At 39.9% G+C, this 22,536-nt stretch overlaps 1 protein-coding gene across 1 annotated transcript in view; it reads left to right on the plus strand.

The window, feature by feature from the left end:
* The first annotated feature begins 338 nt into the window (after positions 1-338).
* The window catches only part of LOC126477701 (uncharacterized), an 81,273-nt gene continuing 59,075 nt past the window's right edge, over positions 339-22,536 (plus strand). Inside the window, exons 1-3 of the mRNA XM_050103639.1 lie at positions 339-720; positions 820-1,054; positions 13,886-14,116. Of these exons, the coding sequence (XP_049959596.1) occupies positions 713-720; positions 820-1,054; positions 13,886-14,116 (474 nt within the window). The 5' untranslated portion in view covers positions 339-712. The remainder of the gene's footprint in view (positions 721-819; positions 1,055-13,885; positions 14,117-22,536) is intronic.

Genomic DNA, 22,536 nt, shown 5'->3' on the forward strand with positions numbered 1-22,536 from the left:
CGATTTGTCGGATGTTCCTAGATTCGTCCCCTAAAGGTAAGTTCGTTGATAAACGAACATGCGAAAAATTTGCTCCAATATGCAGTAGAGAAAGTCTAAAGATTACGTAACAATGTAGTCCATGGAACAGGTGTTGCAAATTAAATTCTTGCGTAGTCAAATATTTCTTGAAAAAAAACCCAAAGCATCTATGTGACAACTATTATAATCAAACAGGTTAAGTAATACTTCAGCAGGCTATTCACTGGACAACAAATACGAAATTGGAGGGAATTTAAGATAATTTACGCACATCTCTGACGCAATGAACAAAGATTATATTTAATAGTCGGAGTTTGTGACAGCTAGTGCTAGAAAGCTTGATCATGCGTGTTTTGATGAATTTGAGCACTGTCAAGTTTGGAAATACACACCCTTTTCGGGATGACTTGGCTACTGCCATGTAATTTCTGGAATGCATGAACACCTGCATGCAGTCATCCAGTAGAAAAAAGAAAGAAGAAAATATGGGCTGAATAATTGACCGCTTACATAACACAATGTGTTCCAAAAGCTGTGCGCAACGCACCCGCCCCGAGCACAGCAAAACAGTTTGGAACTGAAGTTTTAGCCAGTGTAAACAAATATACTCTATAAGCCGTAGGAACAAGTGCCGGACATTTACGAGCCAGTGTCACCCACTAGATCACATGAAAGAGTTGTAACTTTAAAAATGGCAAAGTAAGAACCAGATGTGTAAATACAGTTACAGAATGGGACTCGGTCTATGTGTTTCAATATTTTATTGGTACTCATTTTACGTGATTTATTTATTTTCAGGGAATTGTTTATTATGTTTGTGTATGACACACAGAAGTGTCAGAAGGAGGAGGACGATCCACAAGAAGCTGTTGTTTATTTTCATCCTGCCTGGGTAACTGAGCAGCAGAAAATGGTATTGTGTGGGCAGCTTATGGGGGCAACACAGTTCTTCAGGTCGTCTTTTAGCTGTCCCAATATCTTGTGTCTGAACAGTGGGAAATTCCTCGTATGGCAGTGTGGAAGATTTATCCTTGTGAGTTTATATTGTTATCAATTGTTTATTATATGAATAATTATAAAATCACAATTAGACACTGTCCATCATTAAACCAGTCTTTCAGTGAGACAGCCTGTTCAGGGGCATTTGCTGTGTCATGGAGATAGTACCATCTAAAAATATTTTAATGTGATTAGAGATCTGTGAGCTACAATATACTGAAATATGGAATTAATTGAATACAGAAGTATAGCTATTGGGCAAAGTGGTGGGAAGCTTTGGGTCGGTGGTTCAGAACTTTAAAACTGCGCTAATTTGTGTAAGAGATTGCTTACATAACAAATCTGTAACATCATCTGGACTCTTGTTGTAAAGTGCGGGATTGGTTTTGAATCGGGGTAATGTGGAATTACATAATGAAGGGAAGTATAATTGACTGTAGGTGAACATTTGAGGAAGTGACACTGGAATGATGATAAATCTGGTTTAGCAGACATCTGAACCATGCCACTGCAAGAAAAACCTTACAAAAGTCAAAGAATTTATTTTAGGAAAAAAATCTGGTAATATGCCATACCGCATATCCCTATGAACTATTACTTTATAGATCTGTAAATAAGATTATACTAATTAATCACAGAGAGGCACAATGAGAGCAGTAACTCATATCGTTGACCGTGTGTGTTTTAATTCCTTTCCCATCAATATTTCAGTGACCTCCCAAGTATAAATGAAGGTGGTTATTTCATTTATATTAATTTTCATCTGAAAGCTAAAGATAATTCATGACTAGATTCTGTACAAGATCATATTTTCAATTGAATAATCTTCCACAAAGATGCCTGTCTGAAGCACTGAGCATTGTTTCAACACAGGCTGTGTGAGTAGTGAAATTAAAAGCTTTTCATTTTAAGCAACCCACAGCAGACCTGTATCATATTGGTAAGTACACCTATTACTGCTTGATAAGCATATAGGAGGGACATTGTTAGTGTTCTTACAAATGTAATGGCTTACATGATGGAAGCTGTTAGATTTACCAATAATGTAAAGAAGTTCTCCATGAAATACTATCCCACACATATCTGCTGATCATGTTTTCCAAGTTTCATTGCTAAATAATTTTTGTCATTTTATAGTATGTACAACTTTCTTTGTTTTTGATCTATGTTCAACAGATACAGTGCCTAGTACTCTTTCTTTGTGGTTAATATGACCTGCAGAGCTAGTCATCTTAAACAATGAGAAATTCATTGTTCTGTACTTTCTGCAACAGCTCAGTTAACACGTGTAATATCTTAGAGAGTTTCATATGAAGATAAATGAAATCAGGAAAACGCTAGTCACAACGTATTGTGTGATTTTTGTAGTGACATGAAAACTGAACATTTGTAGATACTTCCTCGTGCCTGATGATGAAGTGCAGCTCCTCTGTCACAATATATTCTGAAATTTTGCTATAATTATTTCCTGCTTATTTCATTAGACCCATGTCTCACTCTCTTGCTACCCCACCCCCACCCCCCTGCTCCCAACGCCCCCTCCCATCTCCCCTGCCCAACACAAAACACACACTTTTATGTTGTCAGTTGAGGTATCTACATCTACATGGATACTCTGCAAATCACATTTAAGTGCCTGGCAGAGGGTTCATTGAACCACATACACAATTCTCTATTATTCCAATCCCGGATAGCGCGCGGAAACAAGGAACACATATATCTTTCCGTACGAGCTCTGATTTCCCTTATTTTATCATGGTGATCATTCCTTCCGATGTATGTTGGTGTTAACAAAATATTTTCGCATTGGGAGGAGAAAGTTGGTGATTTGAATTTTGTGAGAAGATTCCGTCAACAAAAAACGCCTTTTTTTAAATGATTTCCAGCCCAAATCCTGTATCATTTCTGTGACACTCTCTCCCATGTTTCGCGCTAATACAAAACGTGCTCCCTTTCTTTGAACTTTTTCAATGTACTCTGTCAGTCCTATCTGGTAAGGACCTCACATCGCGCAGCAGTATTCTAAAAGCGTAGTGTAGGCAGTCTCCTTAGTAGGTCTGTTACATTTTCTAAGTGTCCTGCCAATAAAACGCAGCCTTTGGTTACCCTTCCCCACAACATTTTCTGTGTGTTCTTTCCAATTTAAGTTGTTCGTAATTGTAATTCCTAGGTAAAAGTGACCAAGTGGTTAAGACTCCGGACTCAGTCAGTAGGAATGGGGTTTAAATAGCCAACAGTTCCTTCTGATTTACGTTTTCGTAGGTTCTTGTGCTGATCAGGGCCATTCTGAGGCCATGGTGAGATAGGCCCCTGCCAAGGGCACACTCATGGAGTGTGGAGTGGGTGCAAAACCTGACCAGTTAAAAACAAGAAAAAAAATTGTGCTTTAAAAATTAACCAGGAAAGCACCAAAGTTCTCATCCCCTTGTGTTCCTACACTCATGCTCATAAATTAAGGATAATTGCAGAATGTGGTGCCACACAATGTGACACTACACAAAACTGGTGCTAATAGCATACGCACATAGGGAACACATACGACACAGATCTGTAAGTCCACAGTATTGGTGGCAAGATGAGAAAACCGTCCCGAAACACGTGTGTTACAAAACACCACTGTTTCCTGCACATGTACCTCGACATCAATACGGGATATGATCACCATGCACACGTACACAGGCCGCACAATGGGTTGGCATATTCTGGATCAGGTGGTCAAGCAGCTGCTGGGGTATAACCTCCCATTTTTGCACCAGTGCCTGTCAGAGCTCCTGAAGTGCCATAGGGGTTTGAAGACGTGCAGCGATATGTCGACCAAGAGGTAATTTTATTTATTTATTTATTGTTCCGTGGGTCATGGTCATGGTCATGGAACGAGTCAATACATGAAATTATAACACGATAGTAGAAACAGATAAAATGAAATATAAAAAAACATATTCAGGCGACAAGTCGTAAGTTTAAATAAAGAAAATCAACAATGTAACACTGGAATTTGCTTAATTTTTTAGCTCTTCCAGGAGCTCCTCGACAGAATAGAAGGAGTGAGCCATGAGGAAACTCTTCAGTTTAGACTTAAAAGAGTTTGGGCTACTGCTAAGATTTTTGAGTTCTTGTGGTAGCTTATTGAAAATGGATACAGCAGAACTTTCTGCGCAAGAGTCAAGGAAGTGCATTCCACATGCAGATTGGATTTCTGCATAGTATTAACTGAGTGAAAGCTGCTAATGACAGTGGCACGTAAAGTGCCCTCTGCCACACACCATTAGGTGGCTTGCGGAGTATAAATGTAGATGTAGATGCAAGAGCATCCCAGACGTGCTCGATGGGGCTTAGGTCTGGAGAGCAGGTAGGCCACTCCAGTCACCTGATATCTTCTGTTTCAAGGTACTCCTTCGCGATGGCAGCTCGGTGGGGCTGTGTGTTATCATCCATCAGTAGGAAGGTGGGACCCACTGTACCCCAGAAAAGGTGGACATACTGGTGCAAAATGATGTCCTGATACACCTAACCTGTTACAGTTCCTCTGTCAAAGACATGCAGGGGTTATGTGCACCAATCATGATCCCACCCCACACCATCAAACCACGACCTCCATACAGGTTCCTTTCAAGGACATTAAGGGGTTGGTATCTGGTTCCTGGTTCATGCCAGATGAAAACCCGGCGAGAATCACTGTTAAGACTATACCTAGATTCGTCCGTGAACATAACCTGGGACCACTGTTCCAATGACCATGTACTGTGTTTTTGACACCAGGCTTTATGGGCTGTCCTGTGACCAGGGGTCAGTGGAATGCGCCTTGCAGGTCTCCGGGTGAATAAACCTTGTCTGTTCAGTTGTCTGTAGATTGTGTATCTGGAAACAACGGTTTCAGTGGCTGTGGTAAGGTCCCGAGCAATGCTACCTGCAGTACTCCGTGGCCTTCTGCGGGCACTGATGGTGAGATATCAAACTTCTTGTGGTGTTGTACACTGTGGACGTCCCGTACTGTAGCGCCTGGATACGTTTCCTGTCTGCCGGAATCGTTGCCATAATCTTGAGATCACACTTTGTGGCACACGGAGGGCCCGTGCTACGACCTGCTGTGTTTGACCAGCCTCCAGTCGCCCTAGTATTCTACCCCTCATAATGTTATCAATATGTGTTCTTTGAGCCATTTTCAACACACTGTCACCATTAGCGCGTCTGAAAATGTCTGCACACTTACTCGCTGCACCATACTCTGACATGCACCAACACACCTCTGTGTATGTGGACTGCTGCCAGCGCCACCGTGCGACGACCGCAGGTCAAATACACCACATGGTCATACCCTGAGGTGAATTAAACCCGCGCCCAACAGAGTGATGTTTCACCATGTATCAGCATTATCCTTAATTTATGAGCATGGGTGTATCTTCTGCTTGTGAGAAGAACCCTTTCCCGTGACCCCGGATTGTAGAGAGACCTTGCTGTCACACTGCCATTTCATCCAAATAGTGTCATAAAGAAATAACTGCTACCAAATAGGCGTCATGTGGGTTGTGTGTCATCAGTGTGCTTGGTTCATACTGATGCCGCCTACACTGCTAGCTCTTGTTTAACACTAGAATTTTTGCTCCTTCTTTGCTCCAGTAATGTAGGACCTTAAAGGTTGGCCAGCAGGTGCTGAAGCAAACTTGTTGTTTAACAGTCTAAGGCTTGTGACTTTTCCCTTTCTCTGCCAGCTGACGGCTAGAGTGAAACAACTGAAGCTAGACGGCTTCAACATATTTGACAGAATAGTAAATAAAATGGGAAACAGATCTCACATATAACACACTATTTGATCTCACTTTTAATTTCCTGACGTGTTCATCTTAAATGATAGCTCTGTATCTAATTTTGAAATATATGCTGCAACGCTGGCTCCAAATATAACAGAAATATTTATTCAGCTGAGCTAGTTAATGAAACAGTGGCTTTCAGACTCCAGTAGAAGAGCTGATGATGAGCACTGCCACGGCTTCTCATTTGGTTACTTTGAAGTTTATTTTTATTTATTTATTTATTTTTTTTTTTTTGTGGGTTGTGATTGCTTTTTCAGAGGATGGTAAAGTTTTGATGTTGTTTATGCCAGTTCCAGTGACTGCAGCATTTTGTCAGTGCAGTTTTAGCAAATCAAAGATGATTTTAAAAAAATGCTATGTAAGGCCGTGTACAGGTGTAGCAGACTGTCAGATTCAGCTGTCTTGTTGGTCGAGTACGGCACTGCTTCTAAATTTGATTTCAGTGAAATAATCAATGAGTTTGCTTTGCTCAAAGCTAGGAAATGGAAAGTAAAATTATAATAAAAAACACAATTTTTGGAATGGGATGTGTTCTCAACATTCAGTTGTAGCCCATTTTCTTTAACAATGGATTAATGATTTATGAACTGTTAATAATTAATGAGAAGCATATAAAATTTGTTCTTTATTATATATCATACTAGAATGAATGTGGAGTAGCTGCTATAAACTGTAAGACATAGATTTTGTTTTAGTCTTAGTTTTTTGGAAAGTTTGTACAATATGTAATTTATTTACTGTAATGTTACATTTAATTTATTGTGTGCAATGTTTTTCATCTATGTAGGTCATTTGGTAACAGTTTTCAAAAACACTTCATTTTTATTAAACTGACCTAGCAGATGACAAAATTTCCTAGATCTTGGTATGTGTCTGCTGCTGGTATTCTTTAAACAAGGTGTGATTAATTTCCTCTTCCATGTGTAACAAGTCTTAGCAAGTGTTCCAGTCTTAATATTGACAGGATTTCTAAAATCTTTTCTTCCTTTCTTATCTTTATCTGCAGTGTCATTCCAAGTTGAGATTTGTGACATGACATATGTAGCCCAATAAATATTCTAATAAACTGAACCATCTAATCTCCGGGAATACTGGGTCATTCCAAAACAAATTGTATTAATGCATTCCTCCTCCTCCTCCTCCTCCTCCTCCTCCTCCTCCGCCTCCTCCTCATCATCATCATCATCATCATCATCATCTTATTCTTCCTTTTATCCATCCTTTCCTCAATTCATATGTTGCCTGAAAAATATTTGATTTCATCATTTGGCGTTTTGTTTTTCAGTTCTATTTTCTTGAAGAGTAACTGCCTCACAAGGAGAACATGTTAATTATAGGTCATTTTTCTAACTACAGATGTTCAGCCCCAAAATATTTGCTGTTCCAAAACATATTGTATTTAAGGACAAATCTTGGAATATTTTGTATACGGTATAGGCACTATGAAATCACTGCAATGCATCTGAACTCTTTTTAAATCAAAGAATCCGCTATGTGTCAAGTATAGATTTAATTCATTTAGCTGCTACATTACTCAATTTTCCTGGCATAATTTAGGCCTGTAAATTGTCCTCTTCTGGCTTACAGTAGGCTTTATGTACAGTGATACAAATGACTGGATGTTTGTATTATAGTCTGTATACATAAGTTGTTCTTGCCCATATGTCTTATCATAAGATATCCTGCATGTGTTATGTTTTATGGGAGTGAATCAGTGTCAGTTCTTAAAACATGAGAAGTGGCACAATCATATAGGTTTATTACATCGTTTTCTTTTACTCTTCTACATAAAATTCTCATTTTGAAGATATATTCATGATACACTAAAAAATGTAAAGAATTATACTGACGAATGGTATTACCAGTTCTAATGCCTTCAGGATTTTGTACCGAGGTGTTGTCATTTTGAGCAGTTGGGTTTCTGCCAGTTATTCCCATCTATCTTGCATGATATTTCAATTGTGTGACTTTCAGTCTTCTTCAGGTGCTGTCTTATACTGATTCCAGTGTGGAACGAGTCTGGTATTTATGCCTGTGTTGTGCTAGGTGCTCCGTTTCTGATCCATGATGCACCAAGCAATGGTATGCGTTGACCAATAGCAGCAATTGTAGTGTTTTCTTCTAGCCACAGCTGTTGCAATTGCTGTGTGCTTATAATTTGTGCTTATTATCTGTTGTCAATCTTTCTGTATGAAGTTCTCAATGACATCCAAGTCATGCTAGACATTTTATCTTCCAAATTTTGTCGTTTAAGCTTTCCTGTGATCTAGAACGTTCTGTTACTGTGGCATGCCGTATCAGGTTAGATTAGATTAGATTAGATTTACTTTCATTCCAATTGATCCGTAGTGAGGAGGTCCTCCAGGATGTGGAACATGTCAGAAAAACAACAATACATGACAAATATTTACAACTAAAACAAATAAGCTAATGTACCATCCACAGGTCCCAAGTGGAATGATCGCCATTTTTTAATGAACACTATATGAAAGTCATTTTACAAATACTAATGCACTGAATTTAAAATAAAAAAGTTTTTTATTTATTTATAAGGTAATAAACATGTAATACAACTACTATAATACTTATTTACAATGAACACATTACTGCACTGAAATGGTGCAGAAGTTAGATTGTACTTACACACACACACACACACACACACACACACACACACACACACACACACACACACACACACTTACAATGAACACATTACTGCACTGAAATTGCGCAGAAGTTATATTGTACTTATATATTTATAGTGGAGGGAAACATTCCACGTGGGAAAAATATATCTAAAAACAAAGATGATGTGACTTACCAAACGAAAGTGCTGGCAGGTTGATAGACACACAAACATACACTCAAAATTCAAGCTTTCGCAACCAGTGTCTGTGAATGGACAGTTTGTTGCCTACTCCAGTCCTGTAACCTGGAAGGTGTACACGATCAAAGGCAGAGCCACATGTGAAAGCACCCACGTGATTTACCAACTGACCTGCCTACACTGTGATGCATTCTACTTCACCTACTCCAGTCCTGTAACCCGGAAGGTGTACACAATCAAAGGCAGAGCCACATGTGAAAGCACCCATGTGATTTACCAACTGACCTGCCTACACTGTGATGCATTCTACTTCCAGCAACAAACTGTTCATTCGCATGAATGGACACAGGCAGACAGTGTTTGTTGGTAATGAGGATCACCCTGTGGCTAAACATGCCTTGGTGCACGGCCAGCACATCTTGGCACAGTGTTACACCGTCCGGGTTATCTGGATACTTCCCACCAACACCAACCTATCCGAACTCCGGAGATGGGATCTTGCTCTTCAATATATCCTCTCTTCCCGTTACCCACCAGGCCTCAATCTCCACTAATTTCAAGTTGCCGCCACTCACACCTCACCTGTCATTCAACATCATCTTTGCCTCTGCACTTCCGCCTCGACTGACATCTCTGCCCAAACTCTTTGTCTTTAAATATGTCTGCTTGTGTTTGCATATGTGTGGATGGATATGTGTGTGTGTGCGAGTGTATACCTGTCCTTTTTTCCCCCTAAGGTAAGTCTTTCCGCTCCCGGGATTGGAATGACTCCTTACCCTCTCCCTTAAAACTCACTTCCTTTCGTCTTTCCCTCTCCTTCCCTCTTTTCTGATGAGGCAACAGTTTGTTGCAAAAGCTTGAATTTTGTGTGTATGTATGTGTCTGTCTGTGTTTCTATCGACCTGCCAGCGCTTTCGTATGGTAAGTCACATCATCTTTGTTTTTAAATATATTTTTCCCGCGTGGAATGTTTCCCTCTATTTTATATATATATATATATATATATGTATATATATATATATATATATATATATATATATATATATATATATATAGAGAGAGAGAGAGAGAGAGACACAAAATTCAAGCTTTCGCAACAAACTGTTGCCTCATCAGGAAAGAGGGAAGCAGAGGGGAAGACGAAAGGAAGTGGGTTTTAAGGGAGAGGGTAAGGAGTCATTCCAATCCCGGGAGCGGAAAGACTTACCTTAGGGGGAAAAAAGGACAGGTATACACTCGCACACACGCACATATCCATCCACACATACAGACACAAGCAGACATCTGTCTGTGTGGATGGATATGTGCGTGTGTGCGAGTGTATACCTGTCCTTTTTTCCCCCTAAGGTAAGTCTTTCCGCTCCCGGGATTGGAATGACTCCTTACCCTCTCCCTTAAAACCCACTTCCTTTCGTCTTCCCCTCTGCTTCCCTCTTTCCTGATGAGGCAACAGTTTGTTGCGAAAGCTTGAATTTTGTGTGTATGTTTGTGTTTGTTTGTGTGTCTATCGACCTGCCAGCGCTTTCGTTCGGTAAGTCACCTCATCTTTTTTTATATATATAATTTTTCTCACGTGGAATGTTTCCCTCTATTTTTATATATATATATATATATATATATATATATATATATATATATATATATATATATATATATATAATAGAGGGAAACATTCCACGTGGGATATATATATATATATATTTTACACAAATCAGTTGGTTTTACTGAGAAATTCACCAATGGAGTAGAAGGAGTTGGCCACCAATAAATCCTTTAGGCTTCTCTTAAACTGAATTTCATTGGTTGTTAAGCTTTTTATGGCTGCTGGCAAGTTATTGAAAATGTGTGTTCCTGAATAATGCACACCTTTTTGTACAAGACTAAGTGACTTTAAATCCTTGTGAAGATTATTCTTATTTCTAGTATTGATTCCATGAATTGAGCTATTGGTTTGAAAAAGTGATATATTTTTAATGACAAATTTCATTAAGGAATAAATATATTGGGAGCAGTAGTTAGTATCCCTAGTTCCCTAAACAGTCTTCTGCAGGATGTTCTTGAGTTCACACCACATATAACTCTTACTGCACGTTTTTGTGCCTGGAAAACTTTAGCTTGGCTTGATGAATTACCCCAAAAAATAATCCCATATGATATTATGGAATGAAAGTAAGCATAGGATGCCAACTTTTTCATTATTATATCCCCTATGTCTGACAAAATTCGCATTGCAAACAGAGATTTGTTAAGATGCTTCAGCAGTTCTGTGGTGTGCTCCTCCCAGTTGAATTTATTATCAAGCTGTAATCCCAAGAATTTAACACTGTCCACTTCTTCTATCTTCTTGTCATCGTATGTTAGACATATACTCATGGGACAGCCCTTACAAGTTCTGAACTGCATGTAATGTGTTTTTTCAAAGTTTAGTGACAAAGAATTGGCTAGGAACCAGTGATTAATGTCCACAAATATTTTATTAGCTGATCTTTCTAAGACTACGCTTGATTTGCTATTTATTGCAATGTTTGTATCATCGGCAAACAAAATGAACTTGGCATCTGGTAATGTTACTGATGAAAGGTCATTGATATACGCAAGAAAAAGTAAGGACCCCAAAATGGAACCTTGTGGGACCCCACATGTAATTAGTTCCCAGTTGGATGATGCCTGATAGCTTGATACATGTCTCTTTCCTAATAACACCCTTTGTTTCCTGCCAGAGATATAAAGTTTGAACAATTTTGCAGCATTTCCTGTTACACTATAATACTCTAATTTACTTAAAAGGATATTGTGATTTACACAGTCAAATGCCTTTGGCAGATCACAAAATATACCAGTTGCCTGCAATTTTTTGTCTAATGAATTAAGCACATTTTCACTGTAAGTGTAGATAGCCTTCTCAATATCAGAACCTTTTAGAAATCCAAACTGTGACTTTGACAGTATGTTATTTGAGATAAGATGGTTATAAAGCCGACTGTACGTTACTTTTTCGAAAATTTTTGAGAATGCTGGCAACAGTAAAATTGGATGGAAAATTGATGCTATTTCTTTATCTCCCTTCTTAACTTCAGCGTATTTCAGCCATTCAGGAAATATTCCACTGATAAATGACTGGTTACACAGATAGCTTAATATGTTACTTAGCTCAGAATCACATTCTTTAATTAACTTTGTTGATATTTCATCATACCCACTAGATGTTTTTGATTTTAAAGATTTTATGATGGACATTATTTCTGTTGGGGGTAGTGAGGGTCAAATTCATACTATGGAAGTTGCTTGAAATTTCTGGTCTGAGGTATTCCATAGCAGCATCTACCGAACCTGACAACCCCATCTTTTTGGTGACAGTTATAAAATGTTTATTAAAAAGTTCTGCAACACTATACACATCTGTCTCCAATGTATCATTTACTCTTAATGCTATTTGTTCCTCTTCATGTCTGGTTCTACCGGTCTCCTCCTTCACTATATCCCATATGGTCTTTATTTTGTTATCTGATATGACTATCTTTTTCTTGTAATATATTTTCTTTGACATCCGTATTACAGTCTTTAATATTTTGCAGTATTTCTTGTAATGTGCTATAGCATCAACATCGGAACTGTTTCGGATTGACAGATACAGTTTTCTTTTTGTTTTACAAGATACCCCTATTCCTCGAGTAATCCATGGCTTTTTTTGTAGACTTTGCTCTAACCTTGGTAAGTTTTGGGGGGAAACAGTGTTCGAATAAGGTAAGCACTTTATTAGCAAAAGTGTTATATTTTTCATTCATGCCATGAGCACTGTAAACATCAGTCCAGTGAATGTCTCTGAAGAGTGTCCTAAAATAATCAATTTTTGGCTTATTGATTACCCTCTTGAGCTCAGATTTAACAGATTTTATATCCTGTTCAGTATTAACATTTAACAGAAGGAACTGCATGTCATGGTCTGAGAGGCCATTGACTATTGGTTTTGTTATATAATTTTGTTCACTGGACTTTTCTATAAAGATATTATCAATGGCTGTTTGTGAGCAAGTGGCTACCCTAGTGGGGAACTTTACAGTGGGAATTAAGTTGAATGATAGTGTTACTAACACAGATAAGTTCTTATTGGGAGAGTATTTAAGGAAATCTACATTGAAATCACCAGCAACCACTATTTCTTTGTTTTTGGTTGTTAAATGGGCCAGTACAGCTTCAAGGTGGTTTACAAACAGACTAAAGTTACCTGCAGGTGCTCAATATACACTTAATATTATCAAGGATTTTTTGTGAAATTCTAATTCTGTTGCACATGCTTCCATATGCTCTTCTAGGCAAAATTTATGAATGTCTATGTTCTTAAATTTATGACAGTTCCTAATGAATGTGGCAACTCCTCCTTTCTCCATTTCTGATCTACAAAAGTGAGATGCTAACCTAAAGGCATTTTGTTCAAAGCTCGTGCCCACAAGCAGTGCCTGTAGTGTTACTTTCAGGCCAGTGGTGTTCAAATTGCCGTTTGAGATTTGGTACAACATCTTTAGGTATTAAGTCTATAGTCTTAGGTCAGATGGAGTGCCTGACACAGCACGCCACAGTAACTGTCCAAGATCACAGGAGGGTTTAAATGATGACGACAATGGACAATAACCATAAAGTACACGCACAGTGTTCAGAACAGCCACAATTAGAAGAAAACACTACAGTCGCATCTTTTGGTTGACATGTACCACAAACTGAGCGCCTGACACGGCACCTGTCACGGTGCGAGACACAGGCACAGCACCTAGCACGACATAGGCATAAATACCGGACTCGTTCCATTCTGGAATCAGTATCAGACAGCACCTGAAGAAGACTACAAGTCACACAGTTGAAATATCATGCAAGAAAGATGCGAATGACCGGCAGAAACCTGATTGTTCAGTATGGGAGTTCTAATGTCTGTCTCAATATGGCTTGGAAAAAGCTACTTGAATGACTTGACTACTGTCCACAATGATCACATTATACATAATTAACTGATGATTGAATAAAATTGTACTAATTCTGGAAGACATTTATTTTGCATATTAACAGTCTGTACTTTCCTTCATAAGCAACACAATAACTGATACATTTCCCTTCGCAAGAAAAAATCTTCGAGAAGTTAATTGAATTTTAATATATTTGTGTAATAATTTTGAAGAAATTCTGCTAGCCCATAATTTATTGTGTATTTCATATTTCAAATTATTTTTAACAGACAGTGGGCACGGACCAGAACATTGATGAATGGATACTTAAATACAGATCTAAAGTACTACTTGATCTTCTTCGATTTTATCATAATGATTTTGAGACCATACATTCATCTGCTGGCCCAGATGGAAGTAAATTTGCAGAGAAATTGCAGCAGATTTTTGAAATATATGTGCCTATAGTGCAGCATTCTGGCAATATTTTTGCAAACATGCCATCCGTTCGTCTGCCAAAGGTTTGTACTAATGAGTTATAAGAATACTGGAAATTGTTAAAACATATCAGAAGAGATCAATATTGTATTTTTATTTTTAGAGTAGGTATAGTCTTTATATTAACAAAGTGCAATAATGCAGGGTGGGCCAAAAGTGACTACCCATTGTAACACATTGAAAACATTTAGTTAGTCTTGTTTGTTACTGATAATTATAGATACAGACACCAGATAGTACTCTTATTAAACCAGACATTCCTGACATTGTTGATTCTAACCTGTTCTGATGATTTCTAATGAAGACAGAGTTTTTGCTTTAAAAATGTGATAGCATGGTGCTTACAATGTAATAATAAATGAGTGGAATAATAATTCGACACTATTCCATCTGGAAGGAAGGGTGCCTACAATTTATGGAAACATTTTGAGCAACGTGCAAATGCAGCCGATTGCTACGGGTCAGGTAGGCTGTTAATAAGTGATGAAACTAAGCTTAAAGTTCTAAAAGTGCTTATCCAGAGCCATAAGAAGTAGGTTATTTATCAACTTTTGCGTAGAGAATTTTACAGAATGTCAGATTCAAATATTAAACTTTCTGGCCTCTGCTGCCAGAGACCGTGGTTTTGTGTGTGTGTGTGTGTGTGTGTGTGTGTGTGTGTGTGTGTGTGTATAATGCCTCTTTGGTCAAAAGCTTACTTGTTTGACAGTCTATTTTGTTATGCCCATCTCCACTAAATGGTGAGTAGCAGCTATCCTTTTCAATATTATTGTCAAATTCAAACTACATAACTTGTTCAAACATGGGATATTGGAATACAGTCCTATTTCTAAGCATCAGTTTTGTGAAACGATATTAAATGAATTCAGAGAAGATGATAATGAGTCATTTTCTAAGATAATTTGGAGTGATGAGACAACTTTCAAATTATCAGGCCATTTCAATAGATACAGCTTTACCTATTGGTATAAAGAGAACCATAGAATTGTTTTTGAGAGCCAGTTGAATCCATGTGGTGTTACATTAGGGATGGTATCTCTTGTCCTGGGCTAATTAGGATGTGGTTGTTTGATGGAACAGTAACTGAAGAACTATCTGGAAGTGTTGGCAACCTATGTCATTCCAGGACTACAAATAAACTACAGTAACTTCAATTCACTTCAATTTCAACGTGATGGTGCCCCACCGTGTTATGCAATAGTTATTGCAAAACTGTGTTGACAAGGTGTTTGGTGGGAAAGTTATTGAGCAGCAAGGCCAATAGAAGTGCTGCCTAGATCACCAATGGATTTCTACTTTTGGGGTTATGTTAAAGATAAAGTGTACACTACAAAATCAAAGTGAAGGACTTGAAAGAAGCTTTTGAAGATACTGAATTTAATAAACAACTTTATATAAAAGTACGCCTAAGCATTCTACACCTACAGCTATACTCTGCAAACCACGGTAGTGTGCATTGCAGAGGGTATGTCCCATTGTACTACATGCTGGGTTTTCTTCCCACTCCATTCATATACGGAGTGCAAGGAGAATGATAGCTTGAATAGCTCTGTGCCTGCTGTAATTATTCCAATCTTATCCTCATGATCCTTAGAGGCATGTGGTATATTCCTAGAGTTATCATTCAAAGACAGTTCTTGGAACTTTGTTAGTAGACTTTCTCGGGATAGTTTACGTCTATCTGAAAGAGTCCGCCAGTTCAGTTTCTTCATTATCTCTGTGAGACTCCCCATGGATCAAACAAACCTGTGAGCACTCACACTGCCCTTCTCACTGGTTACACCAATGATTTGTAAGCTACCTTTTCACTTGTGGTGTCGAGGTCTAGAATAGACCCACAGCCTTTCCTTGACTGTCGTAAGAGGCGACTAATAGGAGTCTTTTTATTTGGTCACATTCTTACCTTGATATTTTGATTATTCTTTGGACTTCTGAAGGTTTTCCCTCTTTTTGCTTTTTTAATGCTTTTCCCTCACCTTTTTTTACTTTTTAAATTCTGGTCCCCATTTTGGGTTTGACATCCCCTTTCCAAATTTTACAGAAGACTGGGCCATTTGGAAACAATACCTTAGAGGTGCATTAACTCTCCACAGTGTGGTGTTTTCTTTTGCACCCACCAATCAAGTGGATCTACTCTGCACCCAAAATCCAGCACAGGAGCCAGTCTGTCTTGGTGGGGGTGTTATGTACCCACTCAGTGGTAGCCCCGTGACTATGCAGGGATTTGACTGCTGACACCTGAGCTGTAACCTCCCCATGTCGGCCAAGGAGTAGGTGCCTATCAACTTTGGGGTATTGACAAACTGGGCTATGTCTACTGTGCCAGGTGACCTTTGCCTTGGCGGGATGGCATCCACAGGTGAGCCTCTGATGGGAGTGAGTCACATCAGGGCGGATGATTTGCAATGAATCTTAACATTGGCTGTGTCAACACAGCTGCCTCAACAGTCAGGAACAGTGATTTTGCTGCAGAAGTTTATAATCATATGGCATTTCCATCTTTAACCGTGCCTCAAGACGAGAGCCAGATAAGGAGAGATGGAAGTCGACAGTTTGCTGAGTTCTTGGTTTATTCCTGAACTTATGGTGGATCCTTTGCTCTACAACAAAGCCACTGTTTTTCATTGAGAATATTGAAGATCGCTTTGGGGAGGTTGCAGCAATAGAAAAGATGATAAATGGATCTGTGCTGACCAAACAATCGCGGGCATTTCAGATCTGTGTAAAGATAGGAGATATACCAGTCACAATTTTTCCTCAAAACAATCTCAGTAGAATTCAAGATGTTATCTTCCATCGGGACCTAATGCTACAAACTGATGAAGAGCTGCATACTGATCTGGCGCAGTGTGGAGTCCATTTTGTTCGCTGCATCCACAAGGGACCTAAAATACTAATGGACTCTGGAGCTATCAGCCTGGCTTTTGATGGCAACATTTTGCCAGAGAAAGTTAAGGTCATGGTTTATAGGTGTGATGTCACGTCTTATTTTCCTCCTCCGAAGAGATGTTTCAGATGCCAGAGGTTAGGACACATGCCATCCCACTGTTCTAATGAGGCTATCCTCCGGGCATATAGACGGGCATCCCATGAGGGCAGCCGTTGTGACCAACCCCCTCAGTGTGTCAACTGCAGCCTCCTTGTTCACCACAATGCTCATTATTTAAGAGGGAGAAGCAAATTCAGGAGAATAAAACCCATGACCACCTGTCTTGTCAAGATGCAAAGAATAAGTTTGAAAGACTTTACCTGACTGATAAGGTATCAAATTTTGTGACTGTTGTGTCACAGTCTGTACCTCACGTAATGACGAGGTCTTGCACGACACCTCCTGGCCCTGGTCACATTCCAGGGCCTGCCCCACAGTTGGGGGAGGGAATGTCTGATCTCACACCCCATACCCCTGCAATACTGGTGGTTGACACACTATCGGTGTGGCCAGAGATGCCTAGTCAGGGCAAGGACATCTGTCAAGGTCCCCTCTCTTGAGACAAGGACTAGCAGCCACTGACTGTGGGCCAGTGAAAAGTATGGTCCTCTTCACTCCTAGAAATTGAAGTCTCACATGGATAAGAAGGACAAGCAGAAAGATAAACTGCTTTCTGAGATTTCAGATGTTCCGCTCCCCACCCCTGCGAAGGTCAAACGTGCATCTTGACAAGATATTACACAACCAGGTGAACTGCAGCCTTGTAGCAAAGTATTCACACCCACCTTTTCCATTCACCACTTTCTCAGACCTGACTCCAGTGCTCTGTCAATGGAACTATAATGGCTGCTATCACCATCTGACCAAACTCCGCCATTTACTGGCTACTTACTCTGTAATTTGCATAGTACTTCAGGAAACACTGTTTACAGCAACACATCTTCCTGCTCTGAAAAACTAAAAATCCTACTGTACCAATCGCTTAAAGTTGAGAAAACATTGAGTGGCGCTTGTACCCTCATATGCCCTGATATTTTCTGTGAGTAGGTGCCCCTTACCACAGAGCTAGAGGCTGTGGTCATTAATGTCTGTCAGTTCGGATGAAATCTGTAATGTCTATTTATCCCCAGATGGACATTTCCATTATCACGAACTGTTAGAGTGAGTGGAACAGCTACCTTTCCCTTCCTGTTTCTGGGTGATTTTAATGCTCATAATACTCTGTAGGGCGGTGATACTACATCTCTCAGAGGCTGGGTACCTCCTTTCAGACCTGGACAACTGCCTACTCAATGCTGGAAGTACAATACATTTCAGTGCAGCCCACGGAAAATAGTCAACTATTTAACTCACAGCTTGCAGCCTGAGTATCTTACCCCTGATTGAGTGGTGTGTCCACCATAATATGTGTGACAGCGACCATTTTCCTTTCATTTTCTCTCTCTCCACTCACAGACATCTGGAACGTGCTCCACATTGGCTGCTTCAGAAAGCTGACTGGCAGGCTATCTGTTCTACAGCCACTTTTTTGCAGCCAGTCATGTGACGGATATCAACAAAGTGGTACTACTGCAGCTAAGATACCCTACTCCTCTGGCTCATTCTGATGACCACCAGTGCCATGGTGGTCTGAAGATATAGCTATAAGGGAATGCCGCAGGGCACTTCATTGGCACAAGTGCCAACCTGGCACTTCAGTGGTACAAGCGCAAACCCTCTATGGATAAATTAATAGGATTCAAGGGACTCCAGGTGAAAGCATAGTTTTTAATAAAGAAAATGAAGCAGGAGTGTTGGGAGCAGTATGTGTCACCTATGCAATCACCCACCCCATCACCTTGTCAGTGGTAACATCTGCACTGGTCCCGTGTCAGTGGTAACATCTGCACTGATCCCGTGGTACTTGCCAAATGTTTTGCAGTACACATCACTGAAGTGTATGAATGGGAGTTGCACAGTGCTTTGGCAGAGTGTTGAGATGTGTGCCCTGGAGCTGACAAAATCCACAACCAAATGCTGAAACATCTTCATGCCTACAGCAGGAAACATATCCTTGGGTTTTATCATCATATTTGACTGGAAGGAGAATTTCCTCTTAACTGCAGGAAGTTTTATTATTCCTGTCCTGAAACTGGGAAAGGACCTACATATTTTAACTACTAGCCAATGTCTCTGACAAATGGACTGTGTAAGCTACTTCAACGTATAGTCAACCATCGTCTTGTTGGCGCCTTGTAGCTGGAGGGCATATATCATGATTCCAAAGTGGCTTTCGGGCTTTCCAGTCCACCACAGATCATTGAGTTCATCTGGAATCTGCAGTGCGCAATGCTTTTCTGCACTGCCAACATCTGTTTGCTGTGTTTTTTGACCTGCAAAAGGCATATGATACCACCTGGTGACATCACATACTAGCTACACTGCATAAGTGGGGTTTCTGGGGCAGTTTACCCATTTTTATCCAGAATTCCGTATCTCTGACATTTTCGGCTCCAGATAGGTTCAACTGTCAGCAGCCAATATATAAAGGAACTGGAGTCGCTCAGGGATCAGTTCTGAGTGTAATGCTCTTTGTTATCATCAATGTATCATAAATTCAGTGGCCCCCACAGTCTCTCTGCCACTGTACATGGATGATCTTTGCCTGTACTATTCCTCTGCATCATTGTGCACTGCTGAGTGCCAGCTTTAGGGGGCTGTCTGGAGAGTCAATGAGTGGTTGCTGAAATGCGACTGTCAATTTTCCCATGCAGAATCATGAGTCATGCATTTTTTTCTACTCCAGACTGTTCACCTACACCCAGAAATTTATCTTGGTGTCCAGTTACTTGAAATCATTAACACTCTTCAATTCTTAAGTATTTTATTTGACCAGAAGCTAATTTTGCTGCCGCATGTCTGCTGGCTCAAAGCTTCTTGCATGAAGAAGCTGAATGCTCTCTGTTTTCTTAGTCACTCCTCATGGGGTACGGACCACATAAGAGGGGGGACCCAAAAGTAACCGGAATTGTAACGCTGCACATCGTGTACTTGTAGTAGCAGGTTGCGCCGCCAGAGGGTTGTAGTAGGAGCTCTGCTGAGTCATTCTGCCACGCAGCGTCACCCAACAGTGAGAAGTGTGGTTTCTTTGGCAGTTCTTTGAGTGTGTGTACAGTGCAGATGTGGCACTAGGAAATGGCTAGTTCTTGCGAACAACGTGCTGCAGTGAAGTTTTGTTTCTTGCTCGGCAAGAACGCAGCAGAAACTGTTGCGATGATTCAGACAGCCTACAAAGACCATGCTCTTAGTAAAACGCAAGTGTACGAATGGTTTTCTCGGTTTAAAAAGGGAGAAATTGTGGTTGAAGATCAGCACCGTTCCGGTCGACCTTCAACTGCTCAAAGCGAAGACAACATCGACAAAAACCGTGATCTTATCAGTGAAGATCGACGCAGGACAATCGACCAACTTGAGAACTTGTCTGGTTGTCCTGGAGCTCAATTCAGCGCATCTTGACCATCGATTCGTGCTGAAGCTTCGTACCGGAGATCAAAGGGATCATCGTGTTCAAGCCTGTTTCAAAATGAAGGACGCGTTCAAAGATGATCCACATTTTTTCAACAAAATCATTACAGGTGATGAGTCATGGTGCTATGGGTATGATCCAGAAAGTAAACAGTCATCACAATGGAAGTCACCTGGCTCACCTCGAGCAAAACAAGCTCGACAAGTGAAATCGAATGTGAAAACGATGTTGATCTGTTTTTTTGACATCAAAGGGATCATACACTCTGAATTTGTCCCTGAAAACCGGACAGTAAACCAACAATTCTATTTGGAGGTTATGAAACAGCTTCGCAGAAGTTTGGCGTGAAAACGTCCGGCTTTGTGGGATTCTGGTGTGTGGTTCCTGCATCACAACAATGCTCCTGCACACACGGCTCTGAGCGTTTGCCAGTTTTTGGCCTCAACAAACACAACTACCTTGACCCAAGCGCCATTTTCGCTGGATTTAGCACCCTCGGACTTCTTCCTATTCCCGAGGATGAAAAGAGACTTGAGAGGGAAGCGTTTTGCGGATGTGGAAGACGTAAAATGCAATGTCATGAAAGTGCTAGCAGGTATCAATTTAAAAGGTGCTTCGATCACTGGAATGAACATTTGGACAAGTGTATTAATGCTAATGGAGAGTACTTCGAAGGAGATTAAGGTTGTATTTGAAAACAATAAAGTATATGCTTTCTAGAAAGAAGTTCCGGTTGTTTTTGGCCCCCCCCCCCCGGTAGTTCTTCTGAGATTTTACAGAGCGCTGATTTTTTCCCGCTTGGACTATGGACGTGTCGCCTATGGGTCGGCAGCACCATCTGTACTGAGCCTGCTGGACCCTGTTCACCACACTGGCATGCACTTGGCAACGGGGTCCTTCTGTACAAGCCCTGTTGACAGCCTCCTGGCGGAAGCCGGTGTCCCGCCACTACTGTTAGACGACAGCAGCTTCTGGCAAGTTACGCAATCACAATCTTTCAATTACCTACTCCCCATGTCATTCAACACTGTTCTGTATGCAAATAATAATAATAATAATAATAATAATGTAAGCAATTGCATTTCATATCCCTACAATGTGTTGCACCCAGGTATTTTCATGAGTTGGCCAATTCCGACAGTGACTCACTGATATTGTAGTAATAAGTCACCTGATGTAATTTATCAATAGTGATGAAAAACACTTTGAGAAGGAATGTTATAAATAATCCTGTAGCTGTAGTAAAGTGTTCAATTTTAGACTTCATTAAAGTGTTCAGTTACTTCCGAATTCCAATTTTTTGTTTTGTTATCAATTAGGTTGTTATGGGTAGTGACTTTTGGACCACCCTGCTTTTTAGTTTTTTTTGGTCGGAATGAAGAAGGAGATTTATTGAAAGCTCTCTGGATGAATGAATAAATTATAAAACTGTTGTTTGTGTGTCTGTGTGTTGCTCAGTGCCGTAGGTGTACTATGAGTGGTTATCGTCACATTTTCCATTGTTTGTATTTTGTATTCCATCTTGGACTTTCTAGTATTGTAGAGATAAAGATAACAGCACGATTTTTTTGTCACTGTAACAAGTATAATAATGGGTAATTGTAGGTGGAAAATTAGCATGCATTCAAGGGATGGGTCAGTGATAAGATGAAGTGCTTAGTCATGGGGAAACACACAAAAAGTAGAAAAAAAAGAAGTGACTATATGCTAAACTATTAGGATCTTCTTCAGAGCTTGAAGGCTGTATTTTAGTAGACACTTAGATTTTTGTTTTAGAGTAGATGTGTCATCCCCTGATCTGTTAAAGTTTCATGGTTTAATAGTCAGTTCATAGATGGCTGCATATTGGTTACTTCAATAGCAATGTAAAGTAGTTGGCTTTATTTAATTTATTAGCTAATGACTCATAAATAGTAAAAGAAAATGCATTTCAAAACATATCATATTGATTCTACACCCTGTGTGACATGTCACTAAGTAGTGTATCAACCAAAAGGAAAAGTGAAACA

This window comes from Schistocerca serialis, chromosome 1 (assembly GCF_023864345.2).
Source record: "Schistocerca serialis cubense isolate TAMUIC-IGC-003099 chromosome 1, iqSchSeri2.2, whole genome shotgun sequence".
In the NCBI taxonomy this organism is placed as follows: domain Eukaryota; kingdom Metazoa; phylum Arthropoda; class Insecta; order Orthoptera; family Acrididae; genus Schistocerca; species Schistocerca serialis.